Source organism: Antrostomus carolinensis, unplaced genomic scaffold, assembly GCF_000700745.2.
Source record: "Antrostomus carolinensis isolate BGI_N321 unplaced genomic scaffold, ASM70074v2 scaffold17398, whole genome shotgun sequence".
NCBI lineage: Eukaryota > Metazoa > Chordata > Aves > Caprimulgiformes > Caprimulgidae > Antrostomus > Antrostomus carolinensis.
Window position 1 is genome coordinate 1708 of NW_010333840.1, and position 18781 is coordinate 20488.

Below are 18781 nucleotides of genomic sequence, written 5' to 3' on the forward strand. Positions count from 1 at the left end.
ACAAAGGAGATTTATTTCATTTTATGAAGCTTATATTACATGCATCGACTGAAGCCAAGACAACAGTTAACAGCAGGGCTGGGGTTTGTCCAGACTTACATTAGTGTCTCTGGAACAAACCAGGCCAAATGAAAGAACCTTTTGCCTTTAAAAAATACAGTCATCATACAAAGGAATGGGTTTTTTTTGTTGTTTTCATCTTAATTATTCCTCCTCTACTCCCTGCCCTTGAGCTGCATCTAACCAATGCTCTGCCCTACCAAAAAAAGGAGGTAGGAGAGGAAAATCTAACACACACACACATACACACACACACACACTCCCCCCAGACACCCCTAATAAACCATTGAGATGGGAGGACTGAATCTAGCTCTATTCAGAGAGAAAAAAAATAATAATACAAAGAGAATACCAGGAATAAAGCTCTTACAACAAACCAGATGCAGTACCCTTTAATAATTTTACTAGATAAAAACCTTTGCTCAATTGCTCAATGAGATGCTACAAATTCCTTTGATTAGTTCTCTTTCAGTTGTAGGGGTTTGAACAAGCAGCTGAATACACTGAAATATTGATTTCTAAAAAATAAAAATAAAAATATTGCATTCTTGTCAGTGTCTGTTGGATATTCTCTCATACCCACCAGAGGAAGGTGTATAGTGCACCGGAGATTGCAGCCTACTATAGGCTTAATATCAAGTACAGATAGACAGAAGCAGATGTATTCATCAGACCAGGTTGGTATGGTGAACGTCAAGCTGGTACGTGTTCGTTTGCACGCCGAGAGAGGATTTGCTACAACGTCCCCGTTCAGTCCCCTGTCACTTGTGTGGCTTGGCCATCTGAGGTTTGGTTGGTGGACTGAATGAACATGGGCTGGGTGATGTCCTGGCCTGCAGGCATGGTCACTTGCTGGATCTGATAAAGTTGCTGGCAGAGACAGAAGCAGGGGAAAGGGATGACTGTCAGTTCCCATCACACCCAGCACCAGCTCCCTCTAAGCACACGCTGTGCGTTGACCCTACGAGCGTCGCGGTGACGTTAACAGCAACTCTCAGGTCCAAGGAAAATCCAACCCCCAAAAAACAGACTGCAAATTGCCACCAGACACGTGTTGTTAAATCATAACAAAGTAATGCTGTCAATTTCTCATGCCCAAATTGAGTTCAGGCTACTTATGCAACAGTCAATGATTAGATGTTAAGACCTTTATTCCCAAACTGGTCACGAGTAAAGGGGATCCCACCCAGAGTGGAGGGGACTGGATCAATTTAGAGCAAAGGCAGCACAACATGGAAGGATCCACCTGGATCCTTCAGGATTAAGATCTTAATCCTGATTAATTAAGACTGGCACAACACTCACTTGTCCTGCTCCTGGTTCAGGTTTGGTAGCAGTAGCAGTGTTTATTGGGAGGAGTGGATTTGTCAGACCATGCAGACTTTAGGACAGTCTTTCCAGCCCTTGACTTCAAAGGGATGTAGCACCAACCAACCCCAAGTTCTTACCTGTCCATCTGTGAACTGGCTGAACTGCTGCTGTCCTTGCTGGACTTCTGTCTGCGTTATCTACAAGGGTAAGAGAAGGATGATCACTGCCAGCACTTCAGACAGGGTCAAAACCCCACTAACAATATTCTGCTGCTGCCTTTCAAGAGCTTTTTAGACTCTTTCAAACTTCATGACCCCACCATGTGGTAATACACGGCTGCTACTGCCAGCCCGCAGTCATGCTGGTGCTAACAGCAAGTCAGGAACAAAGGACACGGGATTCAGCCCTTCCAAACCAAACACAAGCCTGTCCTCCCTGACTTTCGTGAGGAGAACACAGCCTCCAGGATCACAGAAAAGCAGCAGCCTTCCTGTCCTCTGAAGGCAGAGGAGAGTCCCTTAGCGACCAGTCTCAACAAGAATATGAGACAACCTGCTGGCAGCGATGCCGGTCTTGATGCTTCACCTCTGCAACAGCTTTCCTGAGAGGTTGTGTGGCTGCTCCTCCCTCACCCAGCCAGAAGGAGCAGAAGTAAAAAGAAGGTTGATGAACTGAAGTTTTACCTGCAGTCAGCTCAGAAGCAGCATGAGACACACACACACACATACATATATGCATGCACCTTTCACGTACAGGTAACGGCAACTTCCGCTATGCTCCTTGCTTTATTATTCTGAATGAAAGGAACAGGAAGAAAAAAAAAGAAATGCAGGAATCCTAGCCCAAGAGTTGGTCAATTGGAGTGGAATTTGCAGTTTCAGGAGCTAGGGAATAACACTTTTACCAGTTCATGTCAGCCCTGCTGTTGTAGTGCGTACCTGCTGTGTATTGGTTGCAAGCGTCTGGATCTGCCCCTGGACTACCTGGGTGCCTGACACAGGTTGGGCTAAGCGGATATACTGCAGCTGGCCAGCATTCAACTGAACCTGGAGACAAGCGGAGGGGGCAGGGAAAGAAAATTAAACAGGTAACTGTGTAACCTGAAACACACAAACTTGCCTTCTTTTTGTTTTTCCCCCACAACAGAAGCCACAGAGCAATAGATGACACCGGGAAGCTTCAATCGATTACCGGTTGAGATGAGTAACTATCATAGACCCTGTCAAAGCAAGACCCAAGTCCACAGAAGTCCTGCAGATTCTTGAAGTAAAACCCTGAGGAAGCACAATATTACTTCTTCCTCCAGAATGGGAGTGATCAGTTAGTAGCTCAAGCATATTAATTGCTAAATTTCAGAGAGCTTTGAGAACACTTAAGTTTTCTTTCTGGTTCTGAGAATCGAGTTAGTGCTTTGATGTATCATTTCACATAAAGAAAATCCTTCTGAGCTAGCTGCACATAATGACACTCCTGCTGTATCCTGCCAAAAAAATATAACAGAATATAGGGGAAATTTTCACATAAAGACAGCAGAGATGACAAAACCCAGGAATATGGCAAGGTAACATTTGGAGGCTTTTAACACAACTCTCTGCCAATGCATGTCAAGCCCCATCTGGCAAAGGCCAACATTTTCTGGGTCAATACTTCATTTACAACATTTAAATACAAATTTATTTCCCACAACCCTGATCTTGCAAGGTTAGATGCTTGGGGGAGTGGGATATGAAGACAACGTCATCATGGTCACCTCAACTCTCATCTTGTATTTTCTGTGATACAAACAGCTAATAGACACTTGAGGAGCAATAAACAACAAAAAAATCACAGTATGATTGATACTACAGTTGAATTTCTGTGTTATTTAACTTCAGAACATTTAGATTCCCAGCCTTAAGGTTAATTATATACAGTGTTTTGATTTTTCTTTTTAATTTAAAAAGGGGAAAGAAAGACATACAAAATGCTTGAGAACTGCTCACTGACAAAAGTTCAAGTGCCTAGAACATGGTCTTGGCATCGACACAAACACTGCTGACTTCACCAGCTGTGCCTAAAAGCTCCAATATTATTTCAAGAGCAATAAACTCCACATGAGCATAAACATTTCAAAAAAGGATTTGTTTCTGCATCAAGATCTGCTGGCAGATCATGATTTCCACACCAGGGGCTTCCTGCTGCCATTTTAACTACACTACTAACTGAATGGATAAAAGCAATTTAGAAAGAGTGAAAAAAAAAAGAGTGTTTCTTCCAGAAACAAGACTAAGCTCCAAAGAACCTGCCCAATGAGGTCCAGCTAAGATACAGATTCAATTTAACACAAAATTAATGCAGACAAACAAATTATTACCATTTAATTAACATATATCCTTCCAGGTTTTCCTCAATTTTTAAAAAATAAAAGCCACCTTTCCACAGGCAACCTGTGGTCCTAGAGTAAATGGTAAATCACAGCAGAGGAGTGTCCAGAGTATCAGGAGCACGTGGAAAAACAGCAAAGAACATTAGTAGGAGTCTCCCAACAGCCCTGCCATCGCCAGAGGCACTATCAGTTTTATGAGAGGGTTTCAAACTGTCATATTTATGTTATGAAAGATTCTTTGCTGAACCCTAACGGATACCAGACTGAAAAGGAACTATCAGAAGAGAGCACTAACCGTAACAAGAGAGAAGGGAAACTCAAGGGAAAAGCAATAAAAGCAGAGCAGAAGGAGAGCAGAACGGACAGGAGCACTGCAGAGACCAAGGACTGTCACTCTGTGAAACCAAACAGAATGTGCTTTCCAGGACAGGGCACTAAAAAGCTCTTGCAATAAGCATGTGGCTCCGTGTTCTATTTTATTTCGCTTGCAGGACGTGAGCAAGAGGAAAGATGCTGCCTTCAGCTCCAACTGTGATTCTTCAGCATGCTGGGATTAAGAAGAATCCTCTTAATTACAGTCAAAACAGTACCTCTGCTAGATACACGAGGGAGAATTGGGACTATTTCATTAAAACACTGCTCCTAAGTTGCTCTGTTTTGCAGCCTTACACTTTAAATCAGAGAACCAAGTGCTCTTAAGGACAAAAGGCCCCACACTCAGGCACTTGGTAGTTTCTGTCTTACACCTGCAGAGTAAGAAGCTTCTGAGGACCAGTCAAAACTACCTGTTCTTACACACTCCCAGGCAAGAGGAAGGTAGAAACATATGCTTGGCCAAAACCAGACACTAATTAAAAAGCCTCCAGTCTCACTGGACCACTTGCAACAGGATCCACCTACATGGAGAGCACTACTTTCTGTAGAAGATTACAGCCCCCTCACAGCTACTTTATAAAGAATTATTTCTCTTAGCAGATCTCCAAGTTCCCTTCTTGTCAGGGGTTACAGCATTCACTGGAGACAAGTGAAGAACAAGTCTGAACTGTTCTTTGATTGCTGAACCAAAGGAGGATGCTGCAACATTCAGTACTGTTGCAACGGATCCACATGGGCTGGAGGTGGAGATCTCCGTCCAAAATGCTTTGAAGAACAAGTATCTTTGAGAGACTTTCATAAGGAAAGGAAGAGAAAAAATAATGTAAGAGAAAGGCAGTGGAGAATGCAGAGGGGAAAAAAGGTTGCTTGTAGTAAAACACCGTATTTGGCAAGCAATTCACTTCCTGTCTGACCAACATCCTAAGCCAAGCAGTCGTAATCAGCTGAAGACTTAAGAGATGAAAAGAATTTGGGAGTGAATTGGAAAAATCTGGCAACACCCACAATCTAAACCTTTTTTCAAGAAGCTATGTCAAAGCATGAACAACTGCCAGAGGAACAGAGGGAAGCTTAGCAAATCTTGCAAAGCACAAACTTGTGTGAAAGATCAGTTTTGCCACAGCTGTGGGTACACTTCTTAAGAACAAGAATCAAAGGCAAAGCCAAACGCTTGTCTTGGTCACTTGGTCTGACCTTTGGGTTGCTGGTTAAGTACACAGAACTAGATGTTTGGTTTTTGGTTGTTTTTTTTTTTTTTTCCTCTTTAAGAGGTGTGAAATTTTCCAGATGGGAACTGAAAGAACCAGCTTTGTTGTGATTACAAGGTACAGAGAGGTGGGGGGAAAAAAAAAGTGACATTTTTTTGACCCACGTGTTTACCCAGGACACATGCCAGAATGTGGCTGCTGATGCTGAGTACTCAGAATCCCATTCTTCAAGCCACAGCAGGTCTATACTGATGTGAAAGTGAAGAGGTATTTCTTGGTTCTGCAAAGCCATTCCTCTAACTAGCTTAAAGTATTTTGTAGAAATATTTCTTACAACATAATAGTTTATTAATAACTCATAGATGGCACCTTTCCCACTCAAGTCTGCCAGGTCATGACTTCAGATTGCAGAGGCAGAACCAAGTAAAGGCAAAAGTAGTTAATTATGCTTTATTGAAACCATGCTGTAGTAAAGAACTAAAGTTTATCCAGGAAATGTTTTATTTATTGCTTCCTAATCGTAACTACTTCACTAGGTAAAAGTGCAGGGGGTGGGCAATGAGTCTACACTTAGATGAGTTAGATGTATTTCCTCCTCTGTGTCACACCTGGTTAGTTTTCCTCTCTAAAGTGCAGGAAACACACCACTCATCCAAACTTCCTCGTACAGCTGAAAAAGCAAACGTATACAGCCTCATACCAGAACAGCAGCAGACAGTTTGCTCACAGGAATGTTACACATTTCTACTGGTAAAGTCTTACCGGTATTTGTTGGATTTCCCCTGTGTTGGTGATGATCTGCTGCATGACCTGCATGGTCTGCCCAGTTCCACTCTGAGCCTGCTGGGTCTGTCCTTGAGGCTGGGCCTGCACTATCTGTACCTGTTGACCTTCTCCAACCTGCATCGTCACGGGGGTGGTCTGCATTCAAAATGGGGATAAGGACCAAGCAAGGACTGAACACAGGTGAAACAGCCACCAGATACAGAGACTGTAACATACAGACTTCCTCCTAGAACCACTGTTACTTGTTGACACTTAAATCACCACAAAGGGAACCCAGAACCTAGATGACCCTTGTTATTAAGGTATCTGAGCACATGGTCATGTCCAAAACCCATGTTTCTCTATTGTTATTGACTGTTCTGAGCAGTGAGAACAGGATAATGCAATACCAGGACAATTACACACGAGCAAGTCGAGGTTTTCACTGGCTCCACTGAACTGCAGAGCCCCTGAACGCTGCTGATCGCTCACCTGCCCTTGCTGGGGCTGGGCAATGATGATCTGTCCTGGTTGGATCGTAGTTGTAGACGTGGTGGTCTGTTGTCCTTGCTGTTGCCCCTGAACCTGCACTGCAGCAGGTTGCTGAGCAAGTGTGAAATAATACTGTACAGGCTCAGCTGGGGTCACAGCCTGACGCACTTCTTCCTGTGGCACAGGAAAAATGACAGGTAAACAGGGAGGAACAGATCAAACACCCCAACCAGAGCTGAAACATGTCCCCCATAAGCATGCTCCACGGGAAAATATCTTTAACCCCTCATTCATAACAGTTTAACTAAATAAATCTGAAATGATAAATCAAAACAGGTTTCCTCGTTTATTCAGCTACATGGAAGTCAAAGCCATTCCCAATATCCTACGTGTAACAATGCAGTCACCAATTTCATTACAAGAAGCAAATGAGTAAAATTACCATAGTTGTAAACCACACAACTCCTCATCAGTAAATTCCATCATTGTCTGTTATCTAACACAGAAGGAATTGCAAATGTACCAGGAAGATTTACAAAGCCTCATCTGTCAACAAAACCCTCTCCGTAGTCTACATGCCCGACGCAAATCTCGATCTATGGAATAACACTCATGGACTTGATGTATATTGCTGTGCCTGTATTTCTTTATTTAAATCCAGCTTTTCCAGAATTGTAACAGTTTCATCTGGTGCTGGGACTTAACAACCTGGTTCTGCTGGTAGCAGGAATATCTCAACAGTGTGAAGAAACAAAAGGCTCTGCTCCAGCTCGCTGTCAGAAGCACAGGCTGTAATACTGCTGGTTTGTTTTACCTAAGCATGTCTTGAGGAGAGAAAAGTCCCTTATTGTTAATAATATTTTAGGCAAAGAAGTAGATTTTCAGAGATTATGCTAAGTGGCAAGCTATTAACACTCAAGAATCAGAACTCTTAAGCTCCCCAGAGGAGCAGTCGGATCTTGCACCTTAGAGAAGATGTGGCTCACCAGATGTTCACTCCATGGCAGAAGGCGTAAACAATCCTCTCCCAGCCACCTCGAGTTCACAGCTGAGAGTGTAGGATGTTTACACGTGCTACAACATGGTAGAGTCCCACTTACACAAGTCTGCTTGACTCCCCTGCATTACATGAGGTTTGCTCATGGATTACCATCAGCGTATCCAACTGGACAGGGAAAGAAAAATTCAGATTAAACAAGATCATTGTATGTTGTCTAGATGGGCATCAGGCTTGAGTAAGAGAGCCCTCTCTCTTAGGTGCTAGTCTCTCAGAGGGATAACAACTAAAGAAAAGGTTTACTACTGGGAGGTTTCTCAATAGCTGACCAGAAAATCATCTCCCAAAGATTAAGCTGTTCACAGTTGGCTGTAATCAAGAAGAGAGTTCTAAGCCTGGCTCTCAGAGCCAACATGAGCACTATCCCACGGTACTGCAATCGCTTACAATACTTCCTACACACATGGTAGCTCAGTCATTATTCCTACTCACTTCATCAAATCCTTTAGGGGAGGGATTAATAACAAATTTAAAATACATATTCAACAGGCCATGTCTCTAGTTAACCCCAAGACCACACACATAGAAGAGCTGTAGCTGTTTCTGTAAAGCCCAATCTTACCTATGTTATTTCTAGAGAACTCCCATCCTCAATTCCTAGCTGAATCCTGAAACAATTAAGGCAACGAGTACTTCAGTATCTATTCCAGGTTAAGTTGCATTTGCTACGGGCAAAAAACAGCTTTAAATCCCAATCTGCTTGAACTAGGTTGTGTCACATCGTTTGCCATCCTTTATTTTCCAGCCATAGCTTTAGTTACCAGAGCAACATAACAGTCAGAGTTTCACTCCCAGCTCTCCCGCGTAACCAACACTAACTTGTCAAACAGTCTTTTCCACGGCAGAGAGAAAATACAGATTGTAGCCCCAGCCAGAAAGTGCAGGCTGCCAACCTACAGGCAGACACTTTTCAATGCTGTTGAATCAAAGGAGTATTTTCCACTGCAAAGTCTTAACCTACGCTCTTTATCAGGCAGCTATTTCACCATTAAACTTCTCTTGCCATAAAAAGTATTTCTAGTGATTCAGCAGCGTTCACAGGCAGTGGATGTATCAGCAAGAGACAGATCTCTCAAGCCTATTTCATACCAAAAACCAACAGGGTTTCACTGCTGATGCTGTGCAATCCAAAAGACACAGCTCTGGTGTGATGTATCATCAAGACACGTTAATCCAGCAACCTAGATGGATATAACACACTGTTAAAATCCTTCAGGGCTCCATTTGATTATAGAACTTTGAATATTCTGTAATTACAACATTCTAATGGGAATCAAAAGGTTCCAGCAAGGAAAAGATAGGGATAATGTTCTTCCTCCCAAACATGGAATACTTCTAAAAATAGCACTACAAAGTTGAGTAACTGAATGAGGCATTGAAAAGAAAAAAGTGAATTTGCAATGCCAGAAATAACCTGTGTCACTTCAGGCTGCAGCCAACTCCTTTCAGCTTATCAAGCTGAACAAACTGAAACGTGGATTTTCTTTCCCCTAGTGAAGCAAAGCATTGAGAGCAGCTGTGCAGGCTGCTGCTTTGTCTTTTTATTTAATACCTAAACTAATGATCCTTGGATAAATCATCTCTGCTGCACTGCTGCAAGGATAAAGCAAGGAACTCAGTGAAGGAATGGAAGGAGCTGTGCCAAATTCCTACATGTGACACTCACCACGTAGAGAACAGAGCTCCCAGCACACCTGTAATGAAGCCCTGGGATGCTGTTAATTTTAACTCTAGCTGACTGCAGCAGTAGGATGGACTCTCCTGCATAAATTGTGAAACTTGAAGGTTTTCCTCGTTTACTATAAAGTCATGCTGCTTCTGGAAATCAGAGTAAGAGGTTAAACTCAACTCAGGACATCATCAGGCAGGATGAAGTGTGTATTTCCTCCCTTTGGCCATCGCTTCCAGTAGCACCATGAGGACTTCAAAGCAAAAAGTAAAACAGCAACCTCCAAAATTCAGGTCCACAATGGAACCACTGGTCTCTACTTTCTTTATGTTATCCAGATTTATATTAGAATACAAAAAAACATGTCAAAGAAAAACTCCCAAATAAAACACTTGCCAGAAAGATGTTTTACAGTATTTCAGCCTCTCCAGTAGCACTCACTAGATAAACTATTTTAGGGACCACTTTGGACTTTTTCAAAGGCTAACACACCGTAAAGCTTTCAAAGTATCAGAAAAAACAGTTGAAGGAATTGTTATAAACTACTGAAATTTACTGGTCAGAGAAGAAACGAGTCCAGTTGAGTTCTCAGCAATGATTCCAGAGTTGCTGAACAAGGTGCAGCACTGTCCAAACAGAGTTGATCCCTAGAAGAGGTGTACTGATGGCAGCCCAGACATTTTATCTACCGGGAAACTCATAACAGAGAGACCAATTACTGAACCAGTGAACTTTTAGCAGCAAAATACCAAGCTTTCAGGCAAAGGAGATAAATTACTTTGCATTTGAAGCAGCAAGACTGAACTCAAACACCACCTCATTGCATTTTCAGCACCGTCTCAAATAGGGAGGGAAAAAGTGCTTTGTAAAACAGAAGCCAGTTAAGTTTCAAAGATCTTGTGCTCAGATGACTGCAGCAGCCTGCTGCTGTAAACATCCGACTGAAAGCTCCTTCTAACACCTTACAGCTTCCAGTCAAGGATGTTTACAGTAGCAATAACTGCCCCAAAGGATGTAGTAGGTGGTACTCGTAAGCAAAGAAGTCTGTTTCTCCCTTTACAAGTCAAAGGATGCAGACTCAGCCTGCTTTTTAAAGTTATCAAATGTTGGTAATGTTAAAAAAAAAACAACTCAGAGTTATTTAGTAGTGTTTGTCACTTAAGTAAATCCTCAAGTCAGACTGCTGTAAATCTCCACTCAAGCTCTATTCCCATGAAAAAAATGTAAGAACCTGACAACCACTGTAAATTAACATGTAAAAAGAGAAGCACAAACCTCATGTTTCTATCTGATTCTGTATCACTTTATCAACCCTCTCTTAATTAGAGACTGAACTCTCACCAAGGAAAGGACAGACAATAAAACAATCATTTTCATGTCTCACCTGCCGCTTCGGAGGCTTCAGTTCATCTCTTGGAACAATATCGATAAGAAAGTCAAACTGATCAAACTTTGTAATTGCCATGGCGATGTCATTCCTCTATAGCAACAAAAAAAACCCCAAAACACAACATTCTTTAGCTTTAGAAGTCTGTTTTCTCCTGGATAAATGAAATTAGAGCTTTTAAATTGAGTCAAGTCAGATCCCAAGTGGTCAAGCCAGCTGGCGAGAACTTCTGTTTCAGTACCAACAACACTGTCTTGTGCTGAGGGAGACCTCCAAGATGTGCAATCAGAAAGTGCTTCTCAAACTCAGGCTATTACAGTCATCTACTCACCCACTGGGCCTAATCAGGCTCTCCACAATGGTACCACTGTAATTCACCACAGAGGGCTCATGACAACCACCACAAGCCTTTTAGTACATGAAAAACGGGAATTCTTCTAAAAAATATTTTATAATACCAAAGATATCTGAAAAGCAGCTTTGCAGAAAGACCAGGATGACTGCTCCATGTATTAGTAGCAACATATGCAGAATCTACAAGTTGGGGATGGGATTGAAAAAAGAAGAGGAAAAAAAAAGAATCAGAGGATCTTATTCAGGGCAGGGGAATCCCAAGAGATGTTGAAAGAACAGGTTCCAGCATGTGGAAGGGGAAAATGGTTAAAAGAAAGCGTGAAGATTAAAACATACACTCAGCAAACTGGCCAAACATGTATCAGAAAAAGGATGTGCACGAGCCAACGAGCTTCTAGGAGAAACTGGCAAGGTAAGCATCTTCTCAAAATGGCTTATAACTTTACTTTTATACCTTGCCTGAAAAAGAAATCCAAAGAATAGCATTAGGTCAAAGCATTAAAGACCTTAATAAAGTGACACCCAGCAATAAGTCACCACTGAAATGTATTTGTTTAAGATCTGAAACAATCCCCAAGTTAAAAAGCTGACTTAAAAAAAATAAAGAGAGAGAGAAAGAAAAAGAAAACAATGTAATCTGTAATTTCAAAATTCTTCCAAGCCATCTTACAAAGTAGGGCTAATTCAAGAAGCTATTAAAAGTCTCATTCTCATTAGCTGAAGATAGAATTTCTACAGTATATATATGAAAAAGAATTGAGACAAAGATGCCTGTGCTGCCTAATGAGCAGGTAACACTTCAAATGATCTCATCTCAGGCTAGTTGACATTTCTAAACCTTTTACTGTCTTGGCATTTAATTGCCAAACAATGATAATGTAGCAAGCCCAAGGAAGATACTTCTTCTGTTCTGCAGGCAGCATGTATTATAAAAGTATCTTCACCAGGAAAAAAACCCTTTTACTGAACAGATGTATCACATATTTCATTCTCCATGCTGAGGACTGGGCTCAATCCAATTCCCTCAGAAACAGACTTCCCTAACTCAGACCTCTCCACTTGAAATTTTCTTTCCAAACACTCGATAAGCAGAGACTGCATTTCTCCAGCTGCACTGTCCATGCAGAGAGCAGCTGTTCCAGGAGGGCAGCTGCTGTGCAAGGCAAGGCAGTCATAAATAAAACCCGAGGCAATTCAAGGTCTTAGACATGAAGATCAGGATTTAAGTACAATTCTGAAATTAATCGATCCATCCAAGCTTGAAAACTCTTTAACAGGACATGCCTGAGTCAGCACTTGTGCTTATGAAGCATCTTGTTCATGGTACGTGTATCAAATACATCCTTCCCAGAGTAAGTGCATTAAAACCTGGGTTAAGCAAGTAGCATTAGTCCAATTTAGCAGTGACTGAGTGGCTGGATGCCCATTCAATAGCTTTGGACTGAAATCAGACACGTCTCCTTGCCACGAGAGCAACCTCTGCACCAGGGTACAGGAGAGTTGACACTGTCCTAAATATCACAACCTCCTGCTTCTGACCTGGAGGCCTGAACTGATGGTTATTTTAGTTTCTAGGAGTTCTAGTCAACGTGCAGACTAGAAGTCAACACCAATTTATTTATTTTTCTCCTTAAAAAGACTCTAAAGAGTTACAGTTGAATCTTGAACCACTAAAAAAAAATGACTATTATTGAGAGCCTCTCAATCCAGAAGGAACAGTTCTCTCTTCTGGAGGAAGGTATTTTTGTTTTCATCTCTACACATTTATTGACACAAACTAACATGTACAAGCTCACATTAGAACTGCTACTGAAAAAACGAATCAGCTAAAAGTTCAGCAGCTACAGCTCTCCTGAGTTGTGAGAGCAGGTCACAAGCAGCTGACAGCTGCAGCTTTGGTTTTTGTTGTTGTTGTTGTTTGGCTTTTATGAAAACAAATGAAGAAAGAAGCATTTCAGTCCCACAGTTACAGTGGGCACTGCGCTTTGTACACAGGTTTGTAGCGATAAACACAGATTCTAAAGTTACTGTCTACAAAACACGCCTGGTATTATGAAAACAAAGAACTGGAAACAGTTTATGAAGCAGCTGAAGGTGAGGATGGAGCAGCTCTTACCTGCAGAGTCCTGCGCTTGTTGTCTTCTGTGTGTATCCACGCTCGCAAAGTCAGTTCTGTTATGAATATCTGAGCTGCCTTGGCGAACAACACGGGAGCTTCTGCACTGATCATCTATAAAAAATTGTACATTTAATTACAGAGTTTATTATTGGTATTCTAATAGTGTAAAGTGGTAGTCAGAATAACTTTATGACATTAGCCAAATCTGAATGGTTGCATTGTTTAATGGTTAAGTTAGGGGAATTTCCACATCAGAATAACTGAGTCTTGACAGTCCAAAGAGTTACCAGCCTCAAGTCAAATGCAGTGTTATGAGTACTGGGCATCTAAAATTTGTCTCAAAAGTCTGTTTCCTCCCTGACTAGTCAGATATCAACTCCATATTGTGGTGGATTATGGTAGGACAGCAAAAGGCATCAGCACACATTCACCTTGGGGCTGTCATCCGACATCTCCTCCTGGCACGTGCATAAACAATTCACAAACTTCAGAGGACACTTCGAGGGCTCATTTTAAAGCCTGGCCCTTACTTTACAGTTGAAATATTTATATAATTTGAAATGAATGCTGAAATTGCAAAGGAGGTTTGGAGGCCTGAGTAAAGACTCTGCCTCACCAAATTCCTTTTCCTTAAAAAGTATCTTGCTCAAGTTTTACTCAAATTAAGTAGCTTCATTATTACTTGGCATTAATGCTTACTCCCTAGTACAGCCTTCTTGTTAAATAATGTTCCAGGCAGTCCAGAGACTTCCCCCCACTGCCCTGCCCTAAAACATGTTCCTCTTCATCATCAAAAATTTGGCACTCACTTGGTTCAGACACTGAGCTGGGACCCCAGAGGCCCTGGGCACATTCCCTCTCCAGGCTGAATAAATAACTCCCTTGTGTAGGAAGACAGAGACACACCTTTTTCAGGGTCTCACTTAAATGTTAAAGGTTGTCCTAACAGAAGGATGGTGTCACATTGAGAAAAACAAGAAGAAAGTGCAAACCATTCTCTTTTAGGAGTTAAATGAGACAGTTTTCCAACTTAAAAAAACAGGGATGACTGGAGCAGCGCAGGAGTCAAACCCTGCAGGTGATTCCTTTCTCCTTCCTTTTGTATCAGTAAGTTTTCACCAGTTAATTCATGTGTCGTTGGCACCAGTCACACATCAAGGGTTCAGCTCAAATACCAGTGTCAAATTCATGTTATCTACCTAAATTATTACTTATTTTTTCCATAACACTTGAACCAGCATAGCACACATTGAAGTGATATCACTCTTCATACTAAACACTGCATAGCTCGGTGAAAGGAAAAGAGAATCAAGGAGGAAACATGAGAAAAGACAGTTAAGCACTAGAAAAAAATAGGAAATAACACAGAATTATACAGTAGACTGGTATTTACCAGAAGAAAGCAAAACTACAAAAGTCTTCAAAGATCCCAAATGATTTTGCTTTCCCAGCTCAGTTTAATTACACGAGGCCAGCTAATGGTGCATTCAAGGCAACGGTTGAAATGTGCTTTAAAAACAGTAATAAATAATGAAAAGTAATGAATTGCACGGAATTATGCTACAATATCCATCAAAAGGATCATAAATACTTAAGGAAAACCCCATGAGTGTACCTTCACATCTTCATCTAGTTTCATTATCTTCTTAATACGAGCCAGAGGGAGTTCTTGAACTCTGAAGTCTTTCTGCAGAGAGATTCACATTTGAGACTCTTTACTGATACTTAACTGAAAACAAAGGTGAGACAAGAAATGTTAAAACAAGTCTGTATTGTCTAGAACTAAACTGGTTAAAATTAGATTTATAAAAATAACTTATTTCCTTTGAGATACAGCAGCCTCTCCTCAGGCCTGAGAATCCTCATCTACTGTTCTATATTTTCTACTGAAATAATTCTATTTAAATCTTCTATCACACTTGTATCTACTATTTTACCTCAAAGTTGAAGTCATTCCACAGAACAGAATGTTTCTAATGTTACACATTTCTGCATCTATTTATATTTGAAGCAACTAATTCAATTATGTGTCTCAGGACCCAGAAACCATTGGAATTTCCAAAAATTCACAAGAGAAAATGAAGCCAAACAAGAACTATGTCGGGCCACAGGAAGAAATCTTTGCTTTATTTGTACTTCCCTGTTACCCAATACCAGTTTTGGCATTAAAAACCTTCTAAGAATCTTGTTAAAAAAATAAAATAAATTCTTCTTTTCCACTTTTTAGATGGATTTCTTCCTATTTTTCATCAAAAAGAAGTGCTGACTCAAAACTGTGTCATGATGGTTTAGGAGAGAGTGAGCGCTGTCACTGTATGGACTCATTCTGCTCAGCTATTAGCACGTACCAAAGGTGAGCAGCAGCAGAGACAACACTGAAGATAGAAGGAGGAATAATAATAATAATAATATAAAAATCCACTGTGTGTTGCTACGAGGACCCTCTTAAAAAGGGAGAAAGGCTGAGGCTACGTACCATTGCATCAGGAATGCAGAATCCCTGCCCACAAAGGGCTTCTAAAGAAAAAAGTCTTCCCTTCTTAACAAAAATGTCAGAGAAAATAAAAGGAAATTCATTTCTCTAGGGAAGAAAGCACTGCAAGATGTGTTGGTGAAACAAAAGAAGGGAAAAAAAAAAATGCTGAAAATGCTGTTTTCTATTGAAGCAAAAATAGGGAGGTTGTGCGTGGCCCAGGCAGCACTCCAGCAGGGGGCATTTCATTTCATTTATATATTAAAAAATATTATGGTTGATATACATTATTTTATATGCATATGTATTAAAAAAGCATTCTGTGAATATGCTGCATATCTAATTTGGGGGCTGTGGGTGCTTGCAAGGAGAGCTGGGGGCTGCTGCATCCCGCTGGCGAGCGCCGTATTTTAGGCACTGGGAGAAGAGGGCAGCCAGGGCTGGGACCTGTGCTTGGACACACAGTGTGCTCAGGTTGGCATTTTCAACCAGTAACTGCCACATAAACAAGTTAAGGGGTTGCTAGGGCATGGAAAAATATCCCAAAGGGTGGTTTTTTTGAGTTGTTTTTATTATTATTATTTTTTTAAAGCTCATTCCTTTTTAAAGAGCCTGGTGAGCTTTGAGGGAGCCTCAAAGAAAGATGAGGACAAAATTCCCAATTTGTGAAACTCTGAACAGTTGTAAGTATATTAACTTCTAAGAACAGCAGAACTGCAAGTACAACGCTATAAAAATCTTTAGAGAAGAGAGACAGTGGGGAAAAAAAACAGGAAAAAAAAATTAAAGCTCCCTTATTCCTTTAAGGCAGACAGGCAAACGTCACATAAATCAAAATCAACACGCAAGTACCATGGTGAAGGGAAGCATGACCACTTCTGGCTACTACTCAGCAGAACAAACTTTAGACACCAATTCTTCATCTTTTCTTTTTTTTTTTCCAAATTAGGTCTCAATGTTTTCACAGGCCTCTTCTAACTCCCTGTGAGCCCAGATGCTCGTTTCAGCCTTGTCCTGTTCCCTATTCTTCCAAGACGAAGCCACCATCCTTTCTGTTACACCAGGCAGAGAACAGTGAGCTCTGGGTTATTCTTCTTAAGCAGCTCCCTTGTTTTTCCCCCTGAATTTCACTGTGCAGTACATGCAGATGAGCTTTAAGTTTACTTACATCCATGGGAGCACTGTCAATAAGATGCTCAATAAATTTCAGGATGTGATTCCGCAGAGGACAGCTGCATAGGAATGTTTTGCAGTTATCCCTTCTCCTTTCCAACTCTGCTTCACTGTCCTCGGTTAAATTTTCAATGACTTAGTAGCTTGCAATGCAATAAATAGATTCATATGACAGTTAAAAATTAAGCTGCTCCTACTCGATAAGCTGCAGAATAAACCCCTTTCATGTGGAGATGAAGACAAACTACAGCTCTTGGAACACAAGAATTCACCGCGCTGAAAGAGCTAAGTAATTAATTCTGGTTATGCATACAAATTTCTACATCTGTTTCTTTAATCAACTATCTGCACACAGGCTGAAAAAAAAAGCAGCTTATCTGCAGACTAGTGGATTGGGGTTTTCACTTTGAACAGCCCATCTTCAACTGGAGTTCTTTTGTTTTCAGCTACATTAAAAGCACCAGGATTGTGCTTTCAGGACCACTGTATCACAGTAATCTGCCAATCTCTCTTGAAAAGTCAATTTTATTATATGCCCTTGTTCTCAGGCCCATCTCTTTTGGGGGATGAAAAAGAAAAAATAGAAGCTACTTAGTCTAATTCTTATTCTCAGCCTATGCATTATTTTTTTTAATCAAATGTCTTTAAATTAATAAAGCATGTGATAATGATGCACTTGGAATTCAAGTGATTCTTCAAAATTCCAGGCTTGTCAAAGGCGACAGTTCTGAAAGAGATCATAATAGTTCTGTACCAAAAACTCATTCACAGAATTGTAACTGTTTGCCAATAGCCAGGTGTTTGAATTTACAAAGCAGGGCGTCCTGGATTTTAGCTGGAGCAGAGTAAAAACTCTCTGAAACTATCACACAGGGAAAAGACAGGGTTGCATTTTGAAGAGTAGCATCTCCCAGGGTGTTACTGATGTGGCTTGTTCCTTTGGTGTGGTTCAGGGTTCCCTCACATGCTGGTCACACACTGTCTATTACAGAATGTGAAGAGCAGTGAAACAGCCCATGTAGTACAACGTGAGGTATGTTCTCAAATCCCTCAATCTTCCCTTAGCTACAACATCTTATGGCAGCTACACTTATACCTGTAGCTATTTTAGAATCACTTCCCTTTTCCCCCCTCCAACCAGAAGTTAATTCCTCTGCAATTCTCTAGAAAGCAGTCATAGTCATCATTTAGCCTGTTAAAAAAAAAACCCTTTGAATGAATTTTGTCTTCTTGTGCAGTCCAGAAAGAGCTGAAGGTGTGACTATCACATCTCATGACACTACAAACCAGCTGCATACAATTTATATGTCAAGTTCTGGCAGTTGATTATTTATCAGGTCTTAAGGTCACCTCACAGTGTGTAAACTTGACTGGAGCCCATAAGCACTCAAATTCTGGCAGTTGTAGCTGGGCTGAATGATTATTTATCAGGTCTTAAGGTCACCTCACAGTGTGTAAACTTGACTGGAGCCCATAAGCAGCAGGAACACCTTCAAGCTGAGGTTTATCTTGCTACCAGACATCACCAGGCACTTCTCACTGTCAGTTCTTCAGAAATAACACAGCCAGGAGGACACTCACCACGGTGAGATTGCGGATCTCCTCCATCACCCGAGGCCAGAAGGACTGGAGGCTTTGCTGGGCATCGCTGTTGCTAGCTGTGCCGAAACCACCATCTGTGGACATTCTGGTAGCTGGGAGAAACCAAAACAAGTGTTAGCAATGAGGGAAGGAGGGAGGGAGGCAGGAGTCAGAGGCTCCCAGAGATTCTCTCTGATTCCTGGGAATACAGGAAGGGTCCAGCCTGGTTAATCGCTCTGGAAAACTGTCAAAATAAGATATGCCAGTCCAGGTCTCACAGCAACAATGTACAGATACTCACAGCCTCTGGAACTGTTTGGTTTTAATGGTTTTGTTTGTTTTTTAATTATTTATTTGAACAAAGATTGAAAAAGAACAGTTAAAAAAAAAAA

At 41.2% G+C, this 18781-nt stretch overlaps 1 protein-coding gene across 3 annotated transcripts; it reads right to left on the reverse strand.

The window, feature by feature from the left end:
* Positions 1–429: 429 nt before the first annotated feature.
* NFYC (nuclear transcription factor Y subunit gamma) lies at positions 430–18497 on the reverse strand. 3 transcript variants are annotated; one of them, XM_010174012.1, is made up of 9 exons: positions 18390–18497; positions 14778–14849; positions 13160–13273; positions 10687–10782; positions 6577–6750; positions 6082–6138; positions 2310–2417; positions 1509–1568; positions 430–930 (listed from the first exon to the last, which is right to left on the reverse strand). In XM_010174012.1, the coding sequence occupies exons 1-9, from the start codon at positions 18492–18494 to the stop codon at positions 811–813; spliced, it is 906 nt and encodes a 301-aa protein (XP_010172314.1). In that variant the 5' UTR covers positions 18495–18497; the 3' UTR covers positions 430–810. The 3 variants fall into 3 exon arrangements, with proteins under 3 accessions (XP_010172314.1, XP_010172313.1, XP_010172315.1); XM_010174011.1 differs by having other exon boundaries at positions 6082–6240; XM_010174013.1 differs by lacking the exon at positions 13160–13273 and having other exon boundaries at positions 6082–6240; positions 18390–18494.
* Positions 18498–18781: the final 284 nt, after the last annotated feature.